Raw genomic sequence first — 17,639 nt, 5'->3', positions numbered from 1 at the left:
CTCTTTTCTCCATAGAACACTATCACTGGATTATGTTTCTTAATTGTTTTCCTGTAAAATGTCTATAGTTAAATCCAGGATGGTTATTATGATTTCTATCATAGCCAGTTTTTGTCTTGATTAATCATTTGGTCTAAAAAAAAAAATCTTCAAAAAATAGTGAAGTTTATTTGTCCCAGATCACAAGATGATATTTTATAAATGTTATTGTTCGACTAAGTCCAAAATAAAAACTGTTTAAATTGCCATAGTATAAAATCAAGATGGTGCTGTACTTTAAATTGTGCCATTTTAGAATTTCTGTTCAGTAAACAAGCAAAAATAAATTAAGGTTTGCTAACCTAAATGACACAAATTCAAAATAAAAGTTGGGACAATGTGTAAAACATCACTAAGAGAATGCAATGATTTGCAAATCTCATCAACCCATATTTTATTCACAATAGAACATAAACAACATAACATGTTGAAACAGACATTTTACAATTCATGGGAAATATTAGCTCATTTTGAATTTGATGGCAGCAACACATCTCAAAAAAGTTGGAATGGGGCAACAAAAGCCTGGAAAAGTAATTGCTGCAAACAAAAAAACAATTCGAGGAGCATTTGACAACTAATTAGGTAAATTGGCAACAGGTCAGTAACATGACTGTGTATAAAAGGAGCATTTCAGAGAGGCAGAGCTGAATGTAAACATGAGCATAGGTTCATCAATCTGTGACAAACTGTCTTAGAATTGTGGAATAATATCAGAAAGATGTTTCTCAACATAAAATTGCGAAGACTTGAAGATGCCACCGTCATCACACCACAGTATATAACATCAAAAGATTGACAGAATCAGGAGGAATCTCTGTGCTAGAAGTCAAATCTGGGTGTGTGTGATCTTTGGCCCCTCTGGCAGCACTGCATTAAAAACAGGCATGATTCTCTACTGGACATCACTGTATGGGCTCATAAACACTTCCAGAAAACACTCTCTGAAAACAGTTCACTGTGCAATTCACAAATGTAAGTTAAAGCTGAACCATGCAAAGAAGAAGCCATATTTGAACACGATCCAGAAAGGCTGACGTGTTCTCTGGGCAAAAGCTTGTTTAAAATGGTCTGAAGCAAAATGGAAAACTTCTATGGTCAGATGGATCAAAATTTGAAATTGTTTTTGGAAACCATTTATGTCGTCTCTAGGTGCTGAACTGGCCTGCCTCCAGTCCAGACCTTTCACCAATAGAAAACGTTTGGCACATCATAAATCAAATCGATCATAAATCCGGCAACAGAGGCCCAGGACTGTTGAGCAGCTAGAATCCTGCATCAGACAAGAACAATGTGTTGCTGTCCTCAAATTCAAAATGAGCTGATATTTTCCATGAAATGGTAAAATGAAATGTTAAAATGTCTCAGTTTCAACATCTGATATGTTGTTTATGTTCAGTTTATTGTAAATAAAATAGGGTTTGATGAGATTTAAAAATCAGAGCATTCTGTTCTTATTTAGATTTTACACATTGTCCCAACTTTTTTTTTAATATGGGGTTGTAAATAGTTGGTAATACCAGACCTGGTAGAAAACAGTAAGTCTTGAGTGAAGTGAACTGATAAAGTGTTATTGCTTATAAAGTCATCATTTTATTTATAAGAGGAGGATTGTGTGATTTGACCTTTCACTGCCACAGTAATCCAATGTGAAACAACACACCGAAAACACAGTACCGATGATATTTTTAAGTGCTAGGTTTTGAAAGAAAATTTTCCAGAATTTTTTTTCCCCCCCAGTTTTTTTTTTTTGCATAAATAATCATACAGCTCACATGTTTGTACACTAAAAAGGACACTACTAACAGAAGCTAAATGAACTTAGCATTAAGAGTAAAAACAGGAAATGGCTATCCCGCTTTTCTCTGTATACCAGAAACTTGGTTATATTGCACTTTGTTACCTCCAGCCAGAGCTCACCTCATTTCAGACTGCTAAGCTGACTGGCAAGTCAACCTTGCAATTCAATTCTGACAAAATACAAATTTCACAAAAATCTTTCTTTAAAAGAGATTTTGATAAAGCCCTTAGTCCCTGTATATGTGTAGCATCAGTGAATGTCTTTAAGGTGCCTCTTTAATACATAATGTATTACACTGCAGCAGCTACAGAATCCCATCCTGCAGCAGTTAACATGCATCATCAATAATATATACAGTATAATAACTATAACGTACACATTTAATGATTCACACAAAGGCCTACACCAACATCTTCCTCTTCAGTTCACATTTCAATAAAGCCCTTTTAATTGCTTGTACAATAGTTAGTATAGTGAGACAACACACACAAAGACGTGTAATCTACACAAATTACAACAGGAACACAGTATCAGATGGAGCGAATCAGCATGTGCACCATTATACACTTATTTAATATGGAAGCATCTGAAGGCCAGCTTTAGGGTTAAAGGAAATGTTTGACAGTTTGGGAAATACACTTTCTTTTTTCCTCAGGGCACATAACCTGCTTTTAAACAGTCACAGTTTTTGTACAGGTTAAATAAAATAGATGTCAAGTGAACAGATGCTGGTAGGCATTTTTTAAATCTTTGGACAGAGTTGAGTTACAGTATGTTGTATTTATGCAAAGTTCAGCAGCTGTTGGCTGTAGCTTCATCCTTACCTGTACATGTAAGACTGGCATTACACTTTTCATCCAAGTCGCAGCATAGAAGCAAGAAGTGAATTTCCCAAAATGTTTCCTTTAATAAATACACATGAAATAACTCAATGATGTATAAATAATCACAAGTTCTAGTAAGTTTCTCCTTATTTTACACCCATTAGACACACGAAAGACAGCACTTAAATCAGAAATTGTGGGTTTTACATCTACAAGATCCCCTATGAAATGTCTTTTGCTACATTCCGTCTGCCGATAAAGGTTTTTTTCTGTACCAACAAGCCCCACAAACAAGCAAAACATGTTCGGGGGCTCAGCAGGCATAAGGTGGAGGCTTTTCAAAGGGGCTGTAGGCAGATCCATACAGGACAGGGGCGTTGGGAGTCAGCATGTAGCCGCCCTGTTCCTGGGGGTCCCCTGGAGGCTGTGGCTGGTTAATATCCTGAGGGGGGTGCTGGTTCTCCTCAGATGCACAGGGGGTGGATGCAGGGCCTCCTTCAGGGATCAGATGGGGTGTAGCAGAAGCCTGGAAGTTGCTGTTATGCTGTGGGAGAGTCGAATAGAGCAGAGATACCAAATATTGTGGTATATTGTAATTAAATAGATAAATGGTTCCTCAATTTATTATGTGAATTGTGGTTTTCAATTTTGTTATTTTGCGTAATGAGGTTTACTGGTAGCAGCCACAGCAAAGATTAGCCATCTTCTGAAATAAATCTGTGAGCAAACTGTCTGCTGGGTTCAGAAGTACAGCACATTCCCAGTTTCACTATATGGCACCTTTTCAAAAAGCATCAGTCACACATTCCTGTTTTTAACAGATTCCTGCACAACCATTACAAAAATGACCTCTATGAATCTAGAATAATAGATGTGTCTTCAAACATGCTAGTGACTCTGTGAGGTACAAAGGTTCTTTGAGCTCAATTGTTACTACATAAATGTGTTGTTATTACATTTATATTCAAATAGTTTCTAGTAAACATTTCAACAAGTACATTTTTTTATGCTCAAAAACATCATCAGTACCTACCATCTCATACGGATCAGTGAATCATTTGTTTAAATCATGTTGCCACGTACGGAGGCAGCTGTCTGTCGAAACAACTTTGACAAAATGTCTCAAACATCGTGACTTTTGAATGGTTGAAGTGGAGATAAACAGCTGGTTATCATAATAGATTCTGATTATTATCAATGCCAATCAGATTATCACTGATAGTTTCAGCTCTGCACTGAAAACACGGCAGTGTACAGAAAAGCCTTTAAAACAACATATGTTATAGTATCTCATAGTGACAAAGTGATGGACAATCGTCTAAAAACCATCTCTATATGAAAGGACAAAACAGGGTTTATCCCTCAGTAGACCTGTAGTAATAAGCTAAATGAGACACGGTTTTAGTAGTGTTTGGCCGGTGACCAGCTCAGTGGTGAGGGGTTAGAGGAAGCAGATTAATAGTTCTCATACTGATCAAGTGCTTTGATGTTAGAGTGAAACAGCTGTGGGAAATAAATTGACCCAGCGCTGCTCATCTGATGGTCAAAATACACTGGAACAAAAGAAGGCACACTTTCGTAGCAGAAAATAAAGCAAAAGGGTTGTTAACATTAATTCAGATTTTATTGTGTTCAAGTGTCCTAATGTTTGTGACCAGCAAGCTTACATAACACCAGGACCTGGAACTGATGCATTAACTATATTCTTTAACCCTGTGTCTTTCCTACAGTGTAACCATCTTTCTAAGCCGTGAAAAAGACCTGTTAATGTTTTTTTTTGTACCTGTAGGTGTATAGGGTAGTTCGGGTAGGCAGGGAGGTTCTGTCCTGAGGGACAGAAGCCAGTGTAGGTGAGCATGTGCTGGGTCGGGTTGTACAGGATGTGAGGTGGTGGTGCTGGGCTGGGAGCGATCTGAGGAGTCGGCTTCAGCTGCAGGAAACAGCAAAAAATGTCAAAATAAGATAGTAAGTCATCAAAGAAGCTGGGAAGCAAATGCTAACTTTACCATATTAGAAGTTATGAAGTGTGAGTGGGATCTAAAGTAAATCAGGACCATTAAGATTAACATAATAGCATCAGAGCTTTGTCAACTGTCTTTGGTACCTGGTGCCAGAGAAGAATTTTTAGTTCTTTCATGTGCAGGCAATTTTTGAATATACAGTGAAACACAAAGACATCCACACATAAATCATTTTAATAATGTGGTTTATAAACAAACGGATTTGATGAACAGCAGAACCTCAACACAAGTCACTAACTTTAAAAAAAAAGCTTTTGTGAGAAATGTGTAAAGTTAAAATAATAGCAAGTGTCCTGGAGATCAGAATCCAGTGGTGTACACACAGGTGAGGAACAGATGTTGGGGATTTTATGTTCTTCACTGTCAGATCCTTCATCCACTGTGGGTCATTATTGGTTAATTTCCCTCAGACCCTCACTTGGAAGAAAAAATAATAACAAATATTTTTGCAGTCTTTCTCACCATGTCCTTGTACGCTCCCAGGATGGCGGCGGCGATGATGCCCAGTAACAAGCCGGTCACATTGAGCACCACTGAGGCCCACAGCAGCCGGTACAGGTAGATCACATCCCAGCAGCTGTTGACCCCGGTGAACTCAAAATATTGTGTGTTGAACTCTGAGCTGGGAGAGGAATGAAACTGGGGTCAGTATATGTCGGCACTGTCATCAATCACAAAGCATATGTTACAGTATGGTCAAAAAGAGGCCTTCCTCATAGCATGTTTACACCTAAAACATGTTTACACCTAAACATGTCTGCTTGGATGAAGGCCTGGAGTCTTTCCATTGCATGTCACAGGTGTTTTAACTTTTACTTCCTGGGAAAAAAAACAAAGGCTGCTGCACCTCAGTTTTTTACTTCACAAACCCCTCCTGAAAGCCATTAATCAGCCAGTACCTGGGCTGTATTGTATTTGATTATGTTGTTTGACAGTTGGGTATTATGGGAACCTAAGAGTAGAGCCTGTAAATGCAGTTGGAGTATCTGCAAGCTTAGTGAGACAATGTACTGAAAAAAATATGTTAATCCTCTGTGGATATTGTACTGTAGATTTACTGTACAACACAGGTGGTTGGTCCTTCCCACAAAACGATAACTCACACATACACCTTCTCCAAACTCTGCTGCTGTTCAGATCTTCTATCTTAGAGTAACATTTGTGATCTAAATAAAATATTTATAAATTAAAAATCCTTCACTTTTACTGGCTCAAAAATAAACTTTGACCTAAATTGCTCTTAAAAGGGAGAGAGCTGCAAACATCTCCTTAATTGACCTAGAGTGAATCCTCAGTGACTGCAGTAGAGAAACTGAGCCAGATCCTCCACTTTATCTGTTTATCGTGGCTGCAAATGAGTAAGATTAAACCTGGCTTTTGATGTGATTTTTAATCACTATACAATTACTAATTTGATCACAGTTGGATGATTTGCTGGTCATAATCTTCTAGTTTACCAAATCCAGGCCCAGATGTGAACACCTGGTTCTCACCTGTCACACTGGTACAGGTGGCAGCAATAACAGGTGTTGCTCCTCACTTTCAGCTCACATACTTTGTTGAACGAGCGGCACTGCACCTGCAGATTCAGAGATTTGATGAGTTAAAGATGCTGTCAGAGCTTTATTCATATCAACTTAATGAAACTGATGCTCCAGTCAGATAATCATCAACTGAACATGACCAGTAGGTAACTGTCTGCATGTCAAACATATATTTTCCACTACTTTTTTAAATTTGGTTGAATGAAAACAAAAAAAGTTTGTTGCTTACTTGCTGTCATTACAATTGTGCAGTAAAATTGTTCAACCACTAGATGTCAACACACTTTAAATGAATGACCAGAAGGCTGCAAGAACTATACTATATTCCTGCCGTTACCTACATGCATTTAAGTCCTTTACAGAATTACTATTCTAATTTAAAAACAACCACATATTTCCTTATTAAAAAATTACTTATCATGTATGAGAATCACCTCATTATAGTAGCTGTCGTAGGAGTAGCCCGATTCACTGACGTAAAAGTCACACATGTTCTCCTTCAAGGGCCTTGAGTCCTGGGTGTGTTCATTAAAAAGACAAAGCAGATTTGCTATATGTTTGTTACAGATTTACATAAAAAAAGACACACTAATATTTGTGTATCAGTGTAATCTATTTTATTGTAACCATAAATCTCCAGCTATTCTCATTTTGCCTGTCGTTTCAGTAGCAGTTTAAGACCAGTGCCTGCTCTCAAAACTGTCCACTGCACACGACTACAAAACGTTCAGCACTAAACCTCACTGGACTTGAACGTGAAAAGTAATTAAATTGTTTTCATTGTTCAGAGCTTGAAAGTGTTATAAATATGACTTTTACTGTCCGGCGAGCACAAAATAATTATATCTGCAGAGGTCTGATAGCACCGTTGATCAATATTAGAGCCTCTGTGCCAGGCTCTGAGAAGTCCAGCTTTGTCATCTCACTCATTAAGACTCTCATTAAAATTCATTACGCTGATGTGACAAACTCAGTTTTTCATGTCCATGTAGCCAAAAAATTAGAGCCCAGATGCAACACTGTTCTTTCTTTGACCTCTCTGCATTTTCTGTCACATGCAAAAAGTATTTGCACAAAGTGAAATATGCTTACTGCATAGTAATTTGGTTTGGGTTTTTGAAAGAGACTGCCCTCTGACTGATGCCTTAATATAGACAAATAGTGTTCCGATACAACCAAATTTAAATTCCAACATTATGAGGATTTGCTCTTTATGTGCTAACTTTTCTTTTAATATAAATACTAGGTGAAACTTTTTCCATTTCCATTTTTTTGTATGAATTAAGGAGTTATAAAACAGTCACCATTTACAAAGGATATTTACATGTAATAATAATAACTTCTAGTTTTTTCAATAAACATGAATAATCCATGTTGGGTTCTCTTACATTTAAATGTTCTAATAAGATGATTATAGTTTTATAATAGTTTTATAAACCTTGCATACGGTAGCTGTGCACTTAATAAAGGTTTGGTTGTTTTCCAGCGTAGCTTAGCTGCTGCTCAGAACATGTTGCCAAAAGTACAGACTCATTTCTTTAGCTCGCTATGTTTAAAGTGATACAGTGTAGTAGATGATATGATAATAAAACACTGGACTGTGGCTTTACATGAACTCCCCTCTTGTATTTTCTCCTATCTAAGAATTATGTAGCATGCGGACTGTGGTGGTTGTTTAGTTATGGTACCTACAATTAGGAACCAAGAGGAACAGTACGTGCTTTACCTGATTTATAAAATGAAATGAGACTGTAAACAAATATTATATATGGACACATCAAATTCCAACAGACCACTGTAGTGGTGTTACCTCGAAAACTGAGAAAAACGTAACTTGGAAAAGTTGTTGTGTATTTACTGTGTTTTTGTTTTTGCACTGCAGTACAAAAGTTTTAAAGGAAATGTGTTTAACTTTTTGAAACTTTAAGCAGCCCACTTTAATCATGTTGAATGTCTTTTCTCTTCTTTTTCTCTTTTTGCTCTTCAGGTGAGCCAGCAGCTCTCTGCAGGTCAAGCAACAAGATGAATCACTCTGCTTCACCTGTCGACTCCAAATTCTGTCTGATTGCAAAGTTTCTGGCCTTACCAATGTGCCCGCTCCACTCTTGACCTGCATTTCAGCAGTATGTATGATAAAACTTTTGCAATCTAAAAAAAGGTGAATTTGTTTCTCTCTTTACAGTGCAGGTAATTAAAAATGTGTGTGTGAGCTTACAATGAACTCTGACGCGATGATTCCGTCCACAATGGCACAGAAGAATGCCGTGATGACTCCAATACTGATAAAGATGATTGCTGCCGTGAGCTTAGAGATGAAGAGAGTGAAAGGAAGAAAGAAGGAGACACTTTAGCTTGGGCAGTTTTTTATGCATTATTCTAATAAACTTTAATTGAACTCTATGTATTGAAAACGCACCTACAGTATGTAACATTTCTAAATGAAAAATAAACTCATGAATGTTAATGGAATGGATTATAAACTTATGAATACATAAATGCACAGAAGCTTCCAAAATTTGTAATATGTAAAGGTCAAAAAGTCACATACACCTGTTCATGTAAGCTAGTCTCTGCTAGTGTGTGTCCTAGCTGCTCGTCTGCAGCGTCTGGCCTGCAGGACAATAAAGGAAACGTTCGACTTCTTGCTCTGACAATGCAGAGGTGGTTTGTGGGTAATTTATGTGCAAGGAGGCAAAGTACAAAGAGACAGAGGGACAGAGGGACGACCCTCTGCACAAACAAGGTCAATCTAATTCTCTCAGTCTGACACACACACACACACACACACACACACACACACACACACACACACACACACACACACACACAAACACGACATAGACCAGACAAAACCACATTCACAAAGTTCTGTAACTTTATCCCAACAATCTGATCACTAATAAATAAAAGTCTTCCAACAATTTGAACAGTGTGACACACACCTGCTTCCTCCATAAAGCTTGTACTGTAAGACAAAGTAATTATGAGATATCACACACGCAGTTTGGCAGATGTAGCTGGCTGATCACAGATGTCTGATCATAAACTTTATCACTGAAAATCGTTTACTGTCTGTTCAATCGCTCCTGCAGGACCAAACCTCCTGTACTGAAACAGGAGATTAAACATTCATTTACCTACTCCCTCTTTTTGTCTGATACAGCAGTTTTGCAATTAGGAACATAAGAAAAAATTAATAACAAAAGTAAGAATCAAGAACAAAAGTTGAAAAAATACAATAATTGTGTTTACTACAGTGTTTGTAGTAACCTTTTCCTTTCCTCGATTTATTCTTTAGCCTTTATTGGTAACTGAGATTCTAACTAAAGTAATTTTATCCATATCTTTCTTATTTTATACAAGAAACATTTCGACATGTTATGGTAGAAATAGCCCTACTGTACTGTAAATAAAAATAATACAATTATGGCTACATTACATTTAGCTCTATTGTTAAATTTAGAGCTAAATGCTTTTACTTTTATGATAAGTCAACATGTCTGGTTTAACAAGATATGTTACATTTTGCTCTGTTAAGGAAAAATAATAATAAAAATACAACAATACAGTTTTCCATTAAAAAAATCAATCATTGTGACGTGAGCAGCATATAGTTGTTTGTTTATTTATTCTGGATGATTGGACTGCTGCTCAGGCTGAAATTTGGTCAAATAAATTAGACATAATAAGAAGTTACGTATTAACATGTATCATTGGCTGTGCAGTCTATTTTAAAATCCAGCCTTTTGATATACACTATGTAACTATTGGTCTGTTTATGATCCTGTTGTTGCACGTGACATTTTGTTTACATGCTGCACAGTGCTCTCAGTTCAACTTGGCAAAATTTGTGTATGGAACTGAAATGCCATGGTCACGGTTAAACCTGTTTCAGTCCTGGACCCTGGATTGACCCTATCACCATTCACAGATTCAGTGCGATGCACTTGTCATTCTGTGTTTTTATTTGTCAGTTTTTATCTTTTTAGTGCATTTTTTTCTTGTCTTTATGGTCATTTTGTGTTTATGTTTGGCCTTCATGCCTCACTCCTTGGTCATTCTTTGTTTTTGTTTTTACTCTTAGAAGTTATTTATTGTCTATTTTGGTAATTTTTCATCAGTTTGAAGTCATTTTTGTGTGTTGCACAAGAAATTAGCACTTACTTTATACAAAGTATCTGGCCAAGGGGCCACTGCGCTTGGGCAACTGTCCCATTCCTCGTTTGACCACTTTTTAATCTGGGGACCTTGGTTGTAGCATCATTGCCAGTGGTGCACATGTTTAAAACAACATCAAACTGGCTTGAAAAGTGTATTTTATTGTGGCTATTTTTTAGTTAACCTTAGTGACCAAGTGTTAAATCTGAACTGTCTTGCTGTATGAGTCAGAATAATACACAGGGTGGGAAAAGGATAGTAAAACAAGGGAGTTTAACATGAATTTCTCGGAAATAGCTGAGGAAATTAGCTTTTTCTGGGTGGGTTTTTATCAGCCACTGGTCCAGACTCTCCACTTCATTAGCGGTTTAAATGACTCTGCTTTTATGGGCTTGGATGGGAGATGAGGCCAGCAGCAGAGACAATAGAGCCTGACAACTACATTATTTCACATTACCTTAGCAGCAGCTGCCAGCACATAAACCTTCTCAGCACACACTCTGTGTGTCTACACCTCCCCTGACACAACTGAGGCACAGCCAAAAATCAAATACTGTAAAAGATTAAAGACATACTGTAGATAGATTTCTGCTCTCAGGAGTCGAGTCTGTAAGGTAATATTAAAAGAAAGCAGTGGTGAAAAAACTCCAAGCACAGCACAAAGTGTACTGATACTCAGTACTGCTACTCTACAACAGAGGAATATTGTCCTTTCAATTACACTATTCAGATTTTACATTTACATTTACTATACAATAAACTGCAAATCATAAGAAAAGTCTCTCGGGCAACTTTATGTTACAGAACCTAGTTTTTTCTAATCCCAAATAATCTTTTTGTTTTCATCACTGCATCAAACAATTTTATAATTTTGTTTACCTAGCCCCAGTTCAACTGGACTGACATTTTTGTGAAAGGTTTAAGTAATTCTGCTGATATTACCAATGTGCTTCTATACCAGCACAATTTCAAATGAAGGACTTTTACTTGTAATTATTTTTTTACATAAAATAATTGCTATGGCTACTTAGACCTACAATAGTATCTGAGTCTGTTGGCTGTTGGTCTCCCTGTTTACTTTATTCCTACTGCAAACTGACATGCCACATTAATCTACTGTTGTCCTGCATGTACACCCAGGTTTCTGAACCAGGGATCAGATGTTTAGGTGTAGTCTAAATAGTTGAGCATGTGCGAGGCTGATATAGCAAACTGTTTACACTTGTTATTTACACATCCAGTGTATTATCATTCATTTTGAGTCGTGTTTTTAGCCATTTTACAAACACAGATAGTGGAGCTGCTGTTTGATGCTCAGCAGGGAGCTAAAAAAGGCAGGTTTTTAGATGACTTTCATTGAAAACTATTGCCTGATGCTGCCAAAAACAAAAGAGACAAAGGTTTCAGAGGAGAAAAGACATCATTGATGAAAAGACTTAGAGGCATTTTATAGCTTCAGTGAAGATACCTATCAGGTTATGTAAAGTCGCTGACCACTGCAAGGTCTTCTTCGCCTGCTCAGTGGTCCAGTGACCAATCATGACCATAGCTGGACACGCTGTTAATAAGAACTGATCATCCAGTGGCCTGTTGGGTAAAATATGGCCATTTAAAGGTCTGAGCTGCAAGGTGACCAAAAGGACGGTAGTTTGTGAAATACAGGCAGTAGCTTCCGAGGAGGCTGGTGGAGCAAAGAACATGAGCTACATGAAGCATTTAGCCATAAAGAAATCAGCGCAGTGCATCAGGGCAGTGAAGCCTGTTATGGGAGCAGCAGGGTAAGGGCAGATAGGAAGAGAGTTGATCTTTTTCTTTCTCTTACAGACAGAATTTCATGCTCTACAATCCTTTAAAGCATTTTGGAGGACAAGATAAGACAAAATGAAAGCGTGCAGACAGATGAGTCATTAAGCTTTATAAAGCTTTATCCAGGAAAAGTCAATGGAGCAAAAATGAGAGTTTGATATTTTAATATCTTCTTAAAGTGTGCTGGTCTCGCTTCAGTATTAATGAAAGGAGCACAGTGTGTTTCAACACCAACATCTAGACGTACAGCACTGTGGAAAGATTACAAATAACCAAAAACACAGAATCAATCGATAGCGCTGCCACCTCAAGCTAGAAGGTCCCCGGTTCTATTCTATCTGCCGTATGTGGCCTTTCTGTTTGCATGTTCTCCTTGTGTTTGTGTGGGTTTCGTCCAGTTTGCTCCCACAGTCCAAAGACATGCATGTTAGGTATATTGGTGACAATTTCCCGTAGGCGTGAATTTGAGTGTGAATGGTCGTCTCTCTCTGTGTTGGCCCTGAGATAGACTGGTGACCTGTCCAGCGTCCATAACGTTGATGAAAATGGTCCGTTAAATCAATATTATATATGATCTGCTAACACCTATTGAAATCCAGAGCTTCTTTTATGAGCCACTTGAATTTTGTATCTCATTCCTCATTTATTTTGGTACAGTATCTTTGGTAGTGGTAGTGATAGTGGCATTTAACTTTTGTAACATATTACATTTTCTACTGTGTATTGTGCTTAATGTGTTTTCCTTAACCGATGGGTTTAGATGCTAGAATTTTTTTTTTTATTTCTCATTTTGGAAAGATCTCTCTATTACGTAACAGTACACTTATTTGTCATTTTTCTCATTATCAGAATCCTAATTCAATGACTGTTAACAGTTATTGCCATTTATTATTGTGCAAAAGAAAATGGGTAACTAAACCTTTTGTTTTATTTTATTTCAGTTGAATTTTACTTAGTGTGTCAGTGTCAGTGACACACAGTGACAGTTTTAGCTTTCCTCTGGCTGTTTGGGAGCAGCAGATGTTCACAGTTCGAAAACAGAACAACAGTCCGTTGCCTGGTTTCTGAGGTCAGATTAGCAAAGGGCTGTGAGATCCAGGAAGTACAAAAAAGCTGTAGAGCTCTCAGATGTCTGTTGCATTGTGGCACAGTTTGTTGTTCTTCAATGAGTGACATCATGGCTCTGCCAGGCAGCTCTCGTGTTACACTACCAGTGTCACACACAGGAGGGAAGAAGACACCTGTGTGAGGACCGACATCATGCCACATGCGCCTCAAAAGAGACAAGCGCTAGTGTGGCAGCCATCAAACCATTAAAGTTTCAAAGCCCAGAGCTGGGAGTGATGCCACACAGGTGAACAGAAACAGCAGGGAGTGGACGTCTTTGTCTTTCCCCTGCATTTATTCCACACACACACACACAGACCCCATCTCTCCACATGTGTAAACAGAATATCTGTAGACCGGATTAGATATAGTACACAGTAGTGTAATGTAAGACAAGGAGATCTGATGTGGCACATGACACCCTGGACGCCACATGAAAAATTAACGGCACACGCTCAGATACCACAGTCATGGAGGCCGGCAGAGGAAACATTTATGTTGCTGTTTCTCTGCACTGTGTCAAGTGTCTCTCCATGTCTGGAAAATGTCTACAAAGTTTGATTTTATTACCATATCAAAGAGCTTAGTTTAATGAGGACACATCATTTCTTAAGTTTTTATTAATTCAGAGGTTTCACTTATGAGGAAACATGCTGATATTACAATCAGTTTTATTTCTTCAGACCCCCATTTTTAGTGGTTAATAAATATTTGGACCATTGGCTGCTCAGCTGTTCTTTGGCCACATGATTGTTATTGCTCTAATAGTTTATTTACAAGGAGGTAAATAAATAGTTTGGAGCAGATTTTAAGAGTTACATTTGGAGTCTGGTGTTGCTAAATATCAATATGAATTCCAAAGATGTGCCACTAAGGTAAGCTAAAACATATCTATTTACTTTATTCTTTAAAATAAAAGAATACAAAGGTGAACTCAGAGAGTCCAGATGACAACTGTGATGGATGACAGGAGAATTATTTTCCTGGAGAAGAAAATACTCTTTACAAGAGTTGCTCATTTAAAGCAAAGCTGGCGTATCAGGAGTCAGGAGCTGATATAAACTGTTGGTAAGACTCAAAAACTGGAAAACCAGCTTAAAGTTTAGATTCAGCAACAACAACAAATATAAAAGGCCTGTAAACTGTAGACCCAAAACAACATCCTGTGGACAGATGAGACCAAGATCAATTTGTACCAAAAAAATGGGAATTTTGGAGAAGAAAAAACTGCTTGCCGTGAATGGCTGCGTAAAGAAGTAGTTGTCTTCATTTATGGTGTGACTGTGGACAAAAGCAGCAGGATGAATTGTACCTCTACGGTTATACTATGTGCTCAGATTCAGTGTCAAAACTCACTTGACAGCTTTTCCCAGTGCAGATGGACAGTGATTCGAAGAACAAATGCAACCCATGACTTTTTAAGGTAAAGACAATCTGAAAGTAAAAGCCTGGCAGAGCCTCATCAGGGAAGAAACCCAGCGTCTGGTGCTGTCCGAGTTACAAAATTCAGGCAACATATGACTGACTGATTCAAACTGTTCCCATAAAAGGAAAAACATTTAGGATGAAGACTAACCATGTGTCCGGTGAATGTAAAGCTAATAAAAGTTAATAAATTTGGAGTTTTTTACTGACACTACAATGTTTCCCTTTAGGCCTAATATTAAGGACAAGTGAGGAAAAACGACAACACTCTACTGACATTTGTGTCACCAGTGTCCTTTTCCGTCCTTGCGGTGACTTAACACAATCTTCCGTCTCATGCTGTGAATGTGATACTGATGATGCTACTTTAATGACACAGAAGAGGCCCAGATTCTAGTTGCCAATGGCCCTTAGTTTACAATTTAAATGTTAATTTGAGATTGAATTATCTGCATTTCATTCTCAGCACACGGGCATTTCCCACAGGTTGTGACCTGCCTGTGTCACTAATCTGAGGAAATGAACATGATTATTTTTTGAACCCCTTGTTGCAGTGAGTAAATTTTGAAATGTGTCCTTTCCTGATGTAAAGAAGCCCTGACAGAAACTGACCGATACTAATGCAATTCTCCCTCTTTGTCAGTGAAATCCAGCGCCAATCACATCCACTCACCGTGACCCCAAATCCAGTCACGTCCACTGACCCAAGCACAAGGACCAAGAACACATTACGCTACCATGAAGTAATCGCATTTCCTTCTTGCTCATAATAGAGCAATTTCCTGTAAAACATTTGAGTGAATTTGCAAAGTCTGTAACCTAATCCTTTAATTTATGGTGTATATATGTCCTGCTTTCCAGGAACAATGCCTCATTTTTAGAAGATGAATATTATAATGCTGGAAAAGCTGACGCAAATTACCTTGGGAGCAACAAACAGAGAGTTACAATGTGACATGACATTGTACATTTAGAGCTGCTGTGAAAAAGAATCATCAACAATCCAGCTGAATGTATCTCCTAACTCAAAAATGTCGAAAAGCTGAGGATACAACACAAAGTGCAGGCTACTTGTTAGTAAAGAGCTGCATTTTTACAGAAGCACATTCATATTTATTTACAGCCGTGTTTCATACACTCATCTATTTATGTAATCAACAACTGTGACTGATGAATATTGTGCTGTATTGTTGCTGTATTGTTGCTCTGGTGAACTATCCATAACCTTTTTACTACAGGCAGGAAGGTAAATGTACAGTAGGGGGATAAGCCACGTATAATGATGGGATTTTAAATGTTTTACATTTAACAGTGACATTAGATTCACAGGGCCAGACTCACCATGGGTTTGCGGTTTTCCACCAGTTGGATGCCAACAATACCCAGAAATGCTCCAAAACTCAGCTGAAGGCACAAAGAAATCAAAGGGAGGGAACATTAGGCTGCATGTGTCAAAATTATAGCAGTTTTTTGAGTTGTTCACTGATTAAGCATTGTCAGAATGACTGTCACTCACGGTGATGCCGGGGTAATATCCAGCGACAGGCACGTTGTCGGTTCGAGTGGCAGAGCTCAGACCCACAGCCAGCACCACCAGACCCAGAACCAGCAGTAACACTGTCACCCACAGAGCTGTTCTCCTGCGATGCATGTACGTATCTGAGAGGAAAACCAGAGGAAATCACCTTTTTTTTTTTTACACTTATTACATCTAACGGCAGATGAGCAGCTTTCAAACCTGAAGAAGCTTTTTTTTTGTCAGTTTTCCTGTTGTTGGGAATTGAATGAGACAGTTTTAAATGACCTCTGTTTGATAATGTTTCCACGAGGTGTAGATTTCCATTTTCAATAACTTTTCCATGCTTTACACAGTAGATCAGTGGGAACTCCTCCACTAATGCAACACTTTGTGAACTAATTTATCAGTTATCTTTTGGAAAAAAAAATCCCTGTAAACTATTTATAATAATTTCTGAGTTGATAGATTAAAGATCCCTTAATTTAATAATATTTACGATTACAGGTGACTAACTGATGTATCATTGAAAGCCCTACACTATGATTTACAGCTGTAAACCAGATTTTTATCAAAACACCTGATTTAATGCATTTGTTTTCAAACTACCGACAGGGAGCTTAAAATGTTAATAGTAAACAATATTATATTTTAATGATATTTTATTCTCTCTGCGATATTACTATTCAAATATCTGCACACAGATTGACAAATCAACAGCCATGCAAATAAAAACGGTAAATCTGCAGTTGTAAGTGATAATAAGCAGTTTATAAAAGGATTTTGGTTCAGATGTCCTGCTGTCTGATCACTCCACTCCATAGGTTTTTAAAGAGCTATCATCAAAGATAGCCAATGCCAAGCAGAAGGAGGATTTTACAAAACATGGCAACCCAATGGTTCTTATTAACGGCTTAAAACTGAGCTAATTTTGATTAATTTTCATGCATAACATGTTAAATACATTTTTGTAAATTTCATTCAAGAAGCTGCTGGAACTTTAAGCCTTACGAAGATCTCTGGATTGAACCTGGTGAAATGTACCTTCTGGAACCTGAACCTCTGTCGCTGTTCCCTGACGTGTCTGCTGGGATTCAGGCTGCTGCATTTCTTTCGGGTTCAAGTGATTTTGTTCTAAAAAGAAAAAATAAATAAGAAAAATATCGCTGCTGAGTCAAAACAAAGTCTTCGTCCTCGACGGAGAGCGGCCAGAGTCAGTAAAAGTAAGATATCTTTTTCCAATTATTCAGTCATGTTATCATTTGTAACTGTAGAGTGAACGCCACAGCTGATCCAGTGCTCAGAGGGTTTAACTTTTCCTAAAACCGGGGGAAAGAGAGAGAGAGAGAGAGAGAGAGAGAGAAAGGGGGGCGACCAATCAGCGCCCTGCTTCACCTC

General features: G+C 37.9%; 1 protein-coding gene across 1 annotated transcript; it reads right to left on the bottom strand.

The window, feature by feature from the left end:
- Positions 1–1,425: 1,425 nt before the first annotated feature.
- LOC137122934 (transmembrane protein 255B) lies at positions 1,426–17,541 on the bottom strand. Its single transcript, XM_067496182.1, has 9 exons — positions 17,286–17,541; positions 16,242–16,384; positions 16,067–16,129; positions 8,445–8,534; positions 6,664–6,744; positions 6,179–6,264; positions 5,148–5,307; positions 4,448–4,594; positions 1,426–3,208 (listed from the first exon to the last, which is right to left on the bottom strand). Exons 1-9 carry the CDS (start codon positions 17,347–17,349, stop codon positions 2,978–2,980), a joined length of 1,065 nt encoding a protein of 354 aa, XP_067352283.1. The 5' UTR covers positions 17,350–17,541; the 3' UTR covers positions 1,426–2,977.
- Between the last annotated feature and the right edge of the window lie 98 nt (positions 17,542–17,639).

This window comes from Channa argus, chromosome 2 (genome assembly GCF_033026475.1).
Source record: "Channa argus isolate prfri chromosome 2, Channa argus male v1.0, whole genome shotgun sequence".
NCBI classification, from domain to species: Eukaryota; Metazoa; Chordata; class Actinopteri; order Anabantiformes; family Channidae; genus Channa; species Channa argus.
Note: the sequence above shows the minus strand (reverse complement) of the source record. Positions and strands in the feature narration are given on the sequence as shown.

Coding starts and splice junctions, on each gene's coding strand:
- LOC137122934 (XM_067496182.1), bottom strand. CDS start 17,349: ATGCAGCAGCCTGAATCCCAGCAGACACGTCAGGGAACAGCGACAGAG. Junction 4,595..5,147: donor TGGGAGCGTACAAGGACATG/GTGAGAAAGACT, acceptor TGTTTCCTGCAG/CTGAAGCCGACTCCTCAGAT. Junction 3,209..4,447: donor ACTACCCTATACACCTACAG/GTACAAAAAAAA, acceptor ACTCTCCCACAG/CATAACAGCAACTTCCAGGC.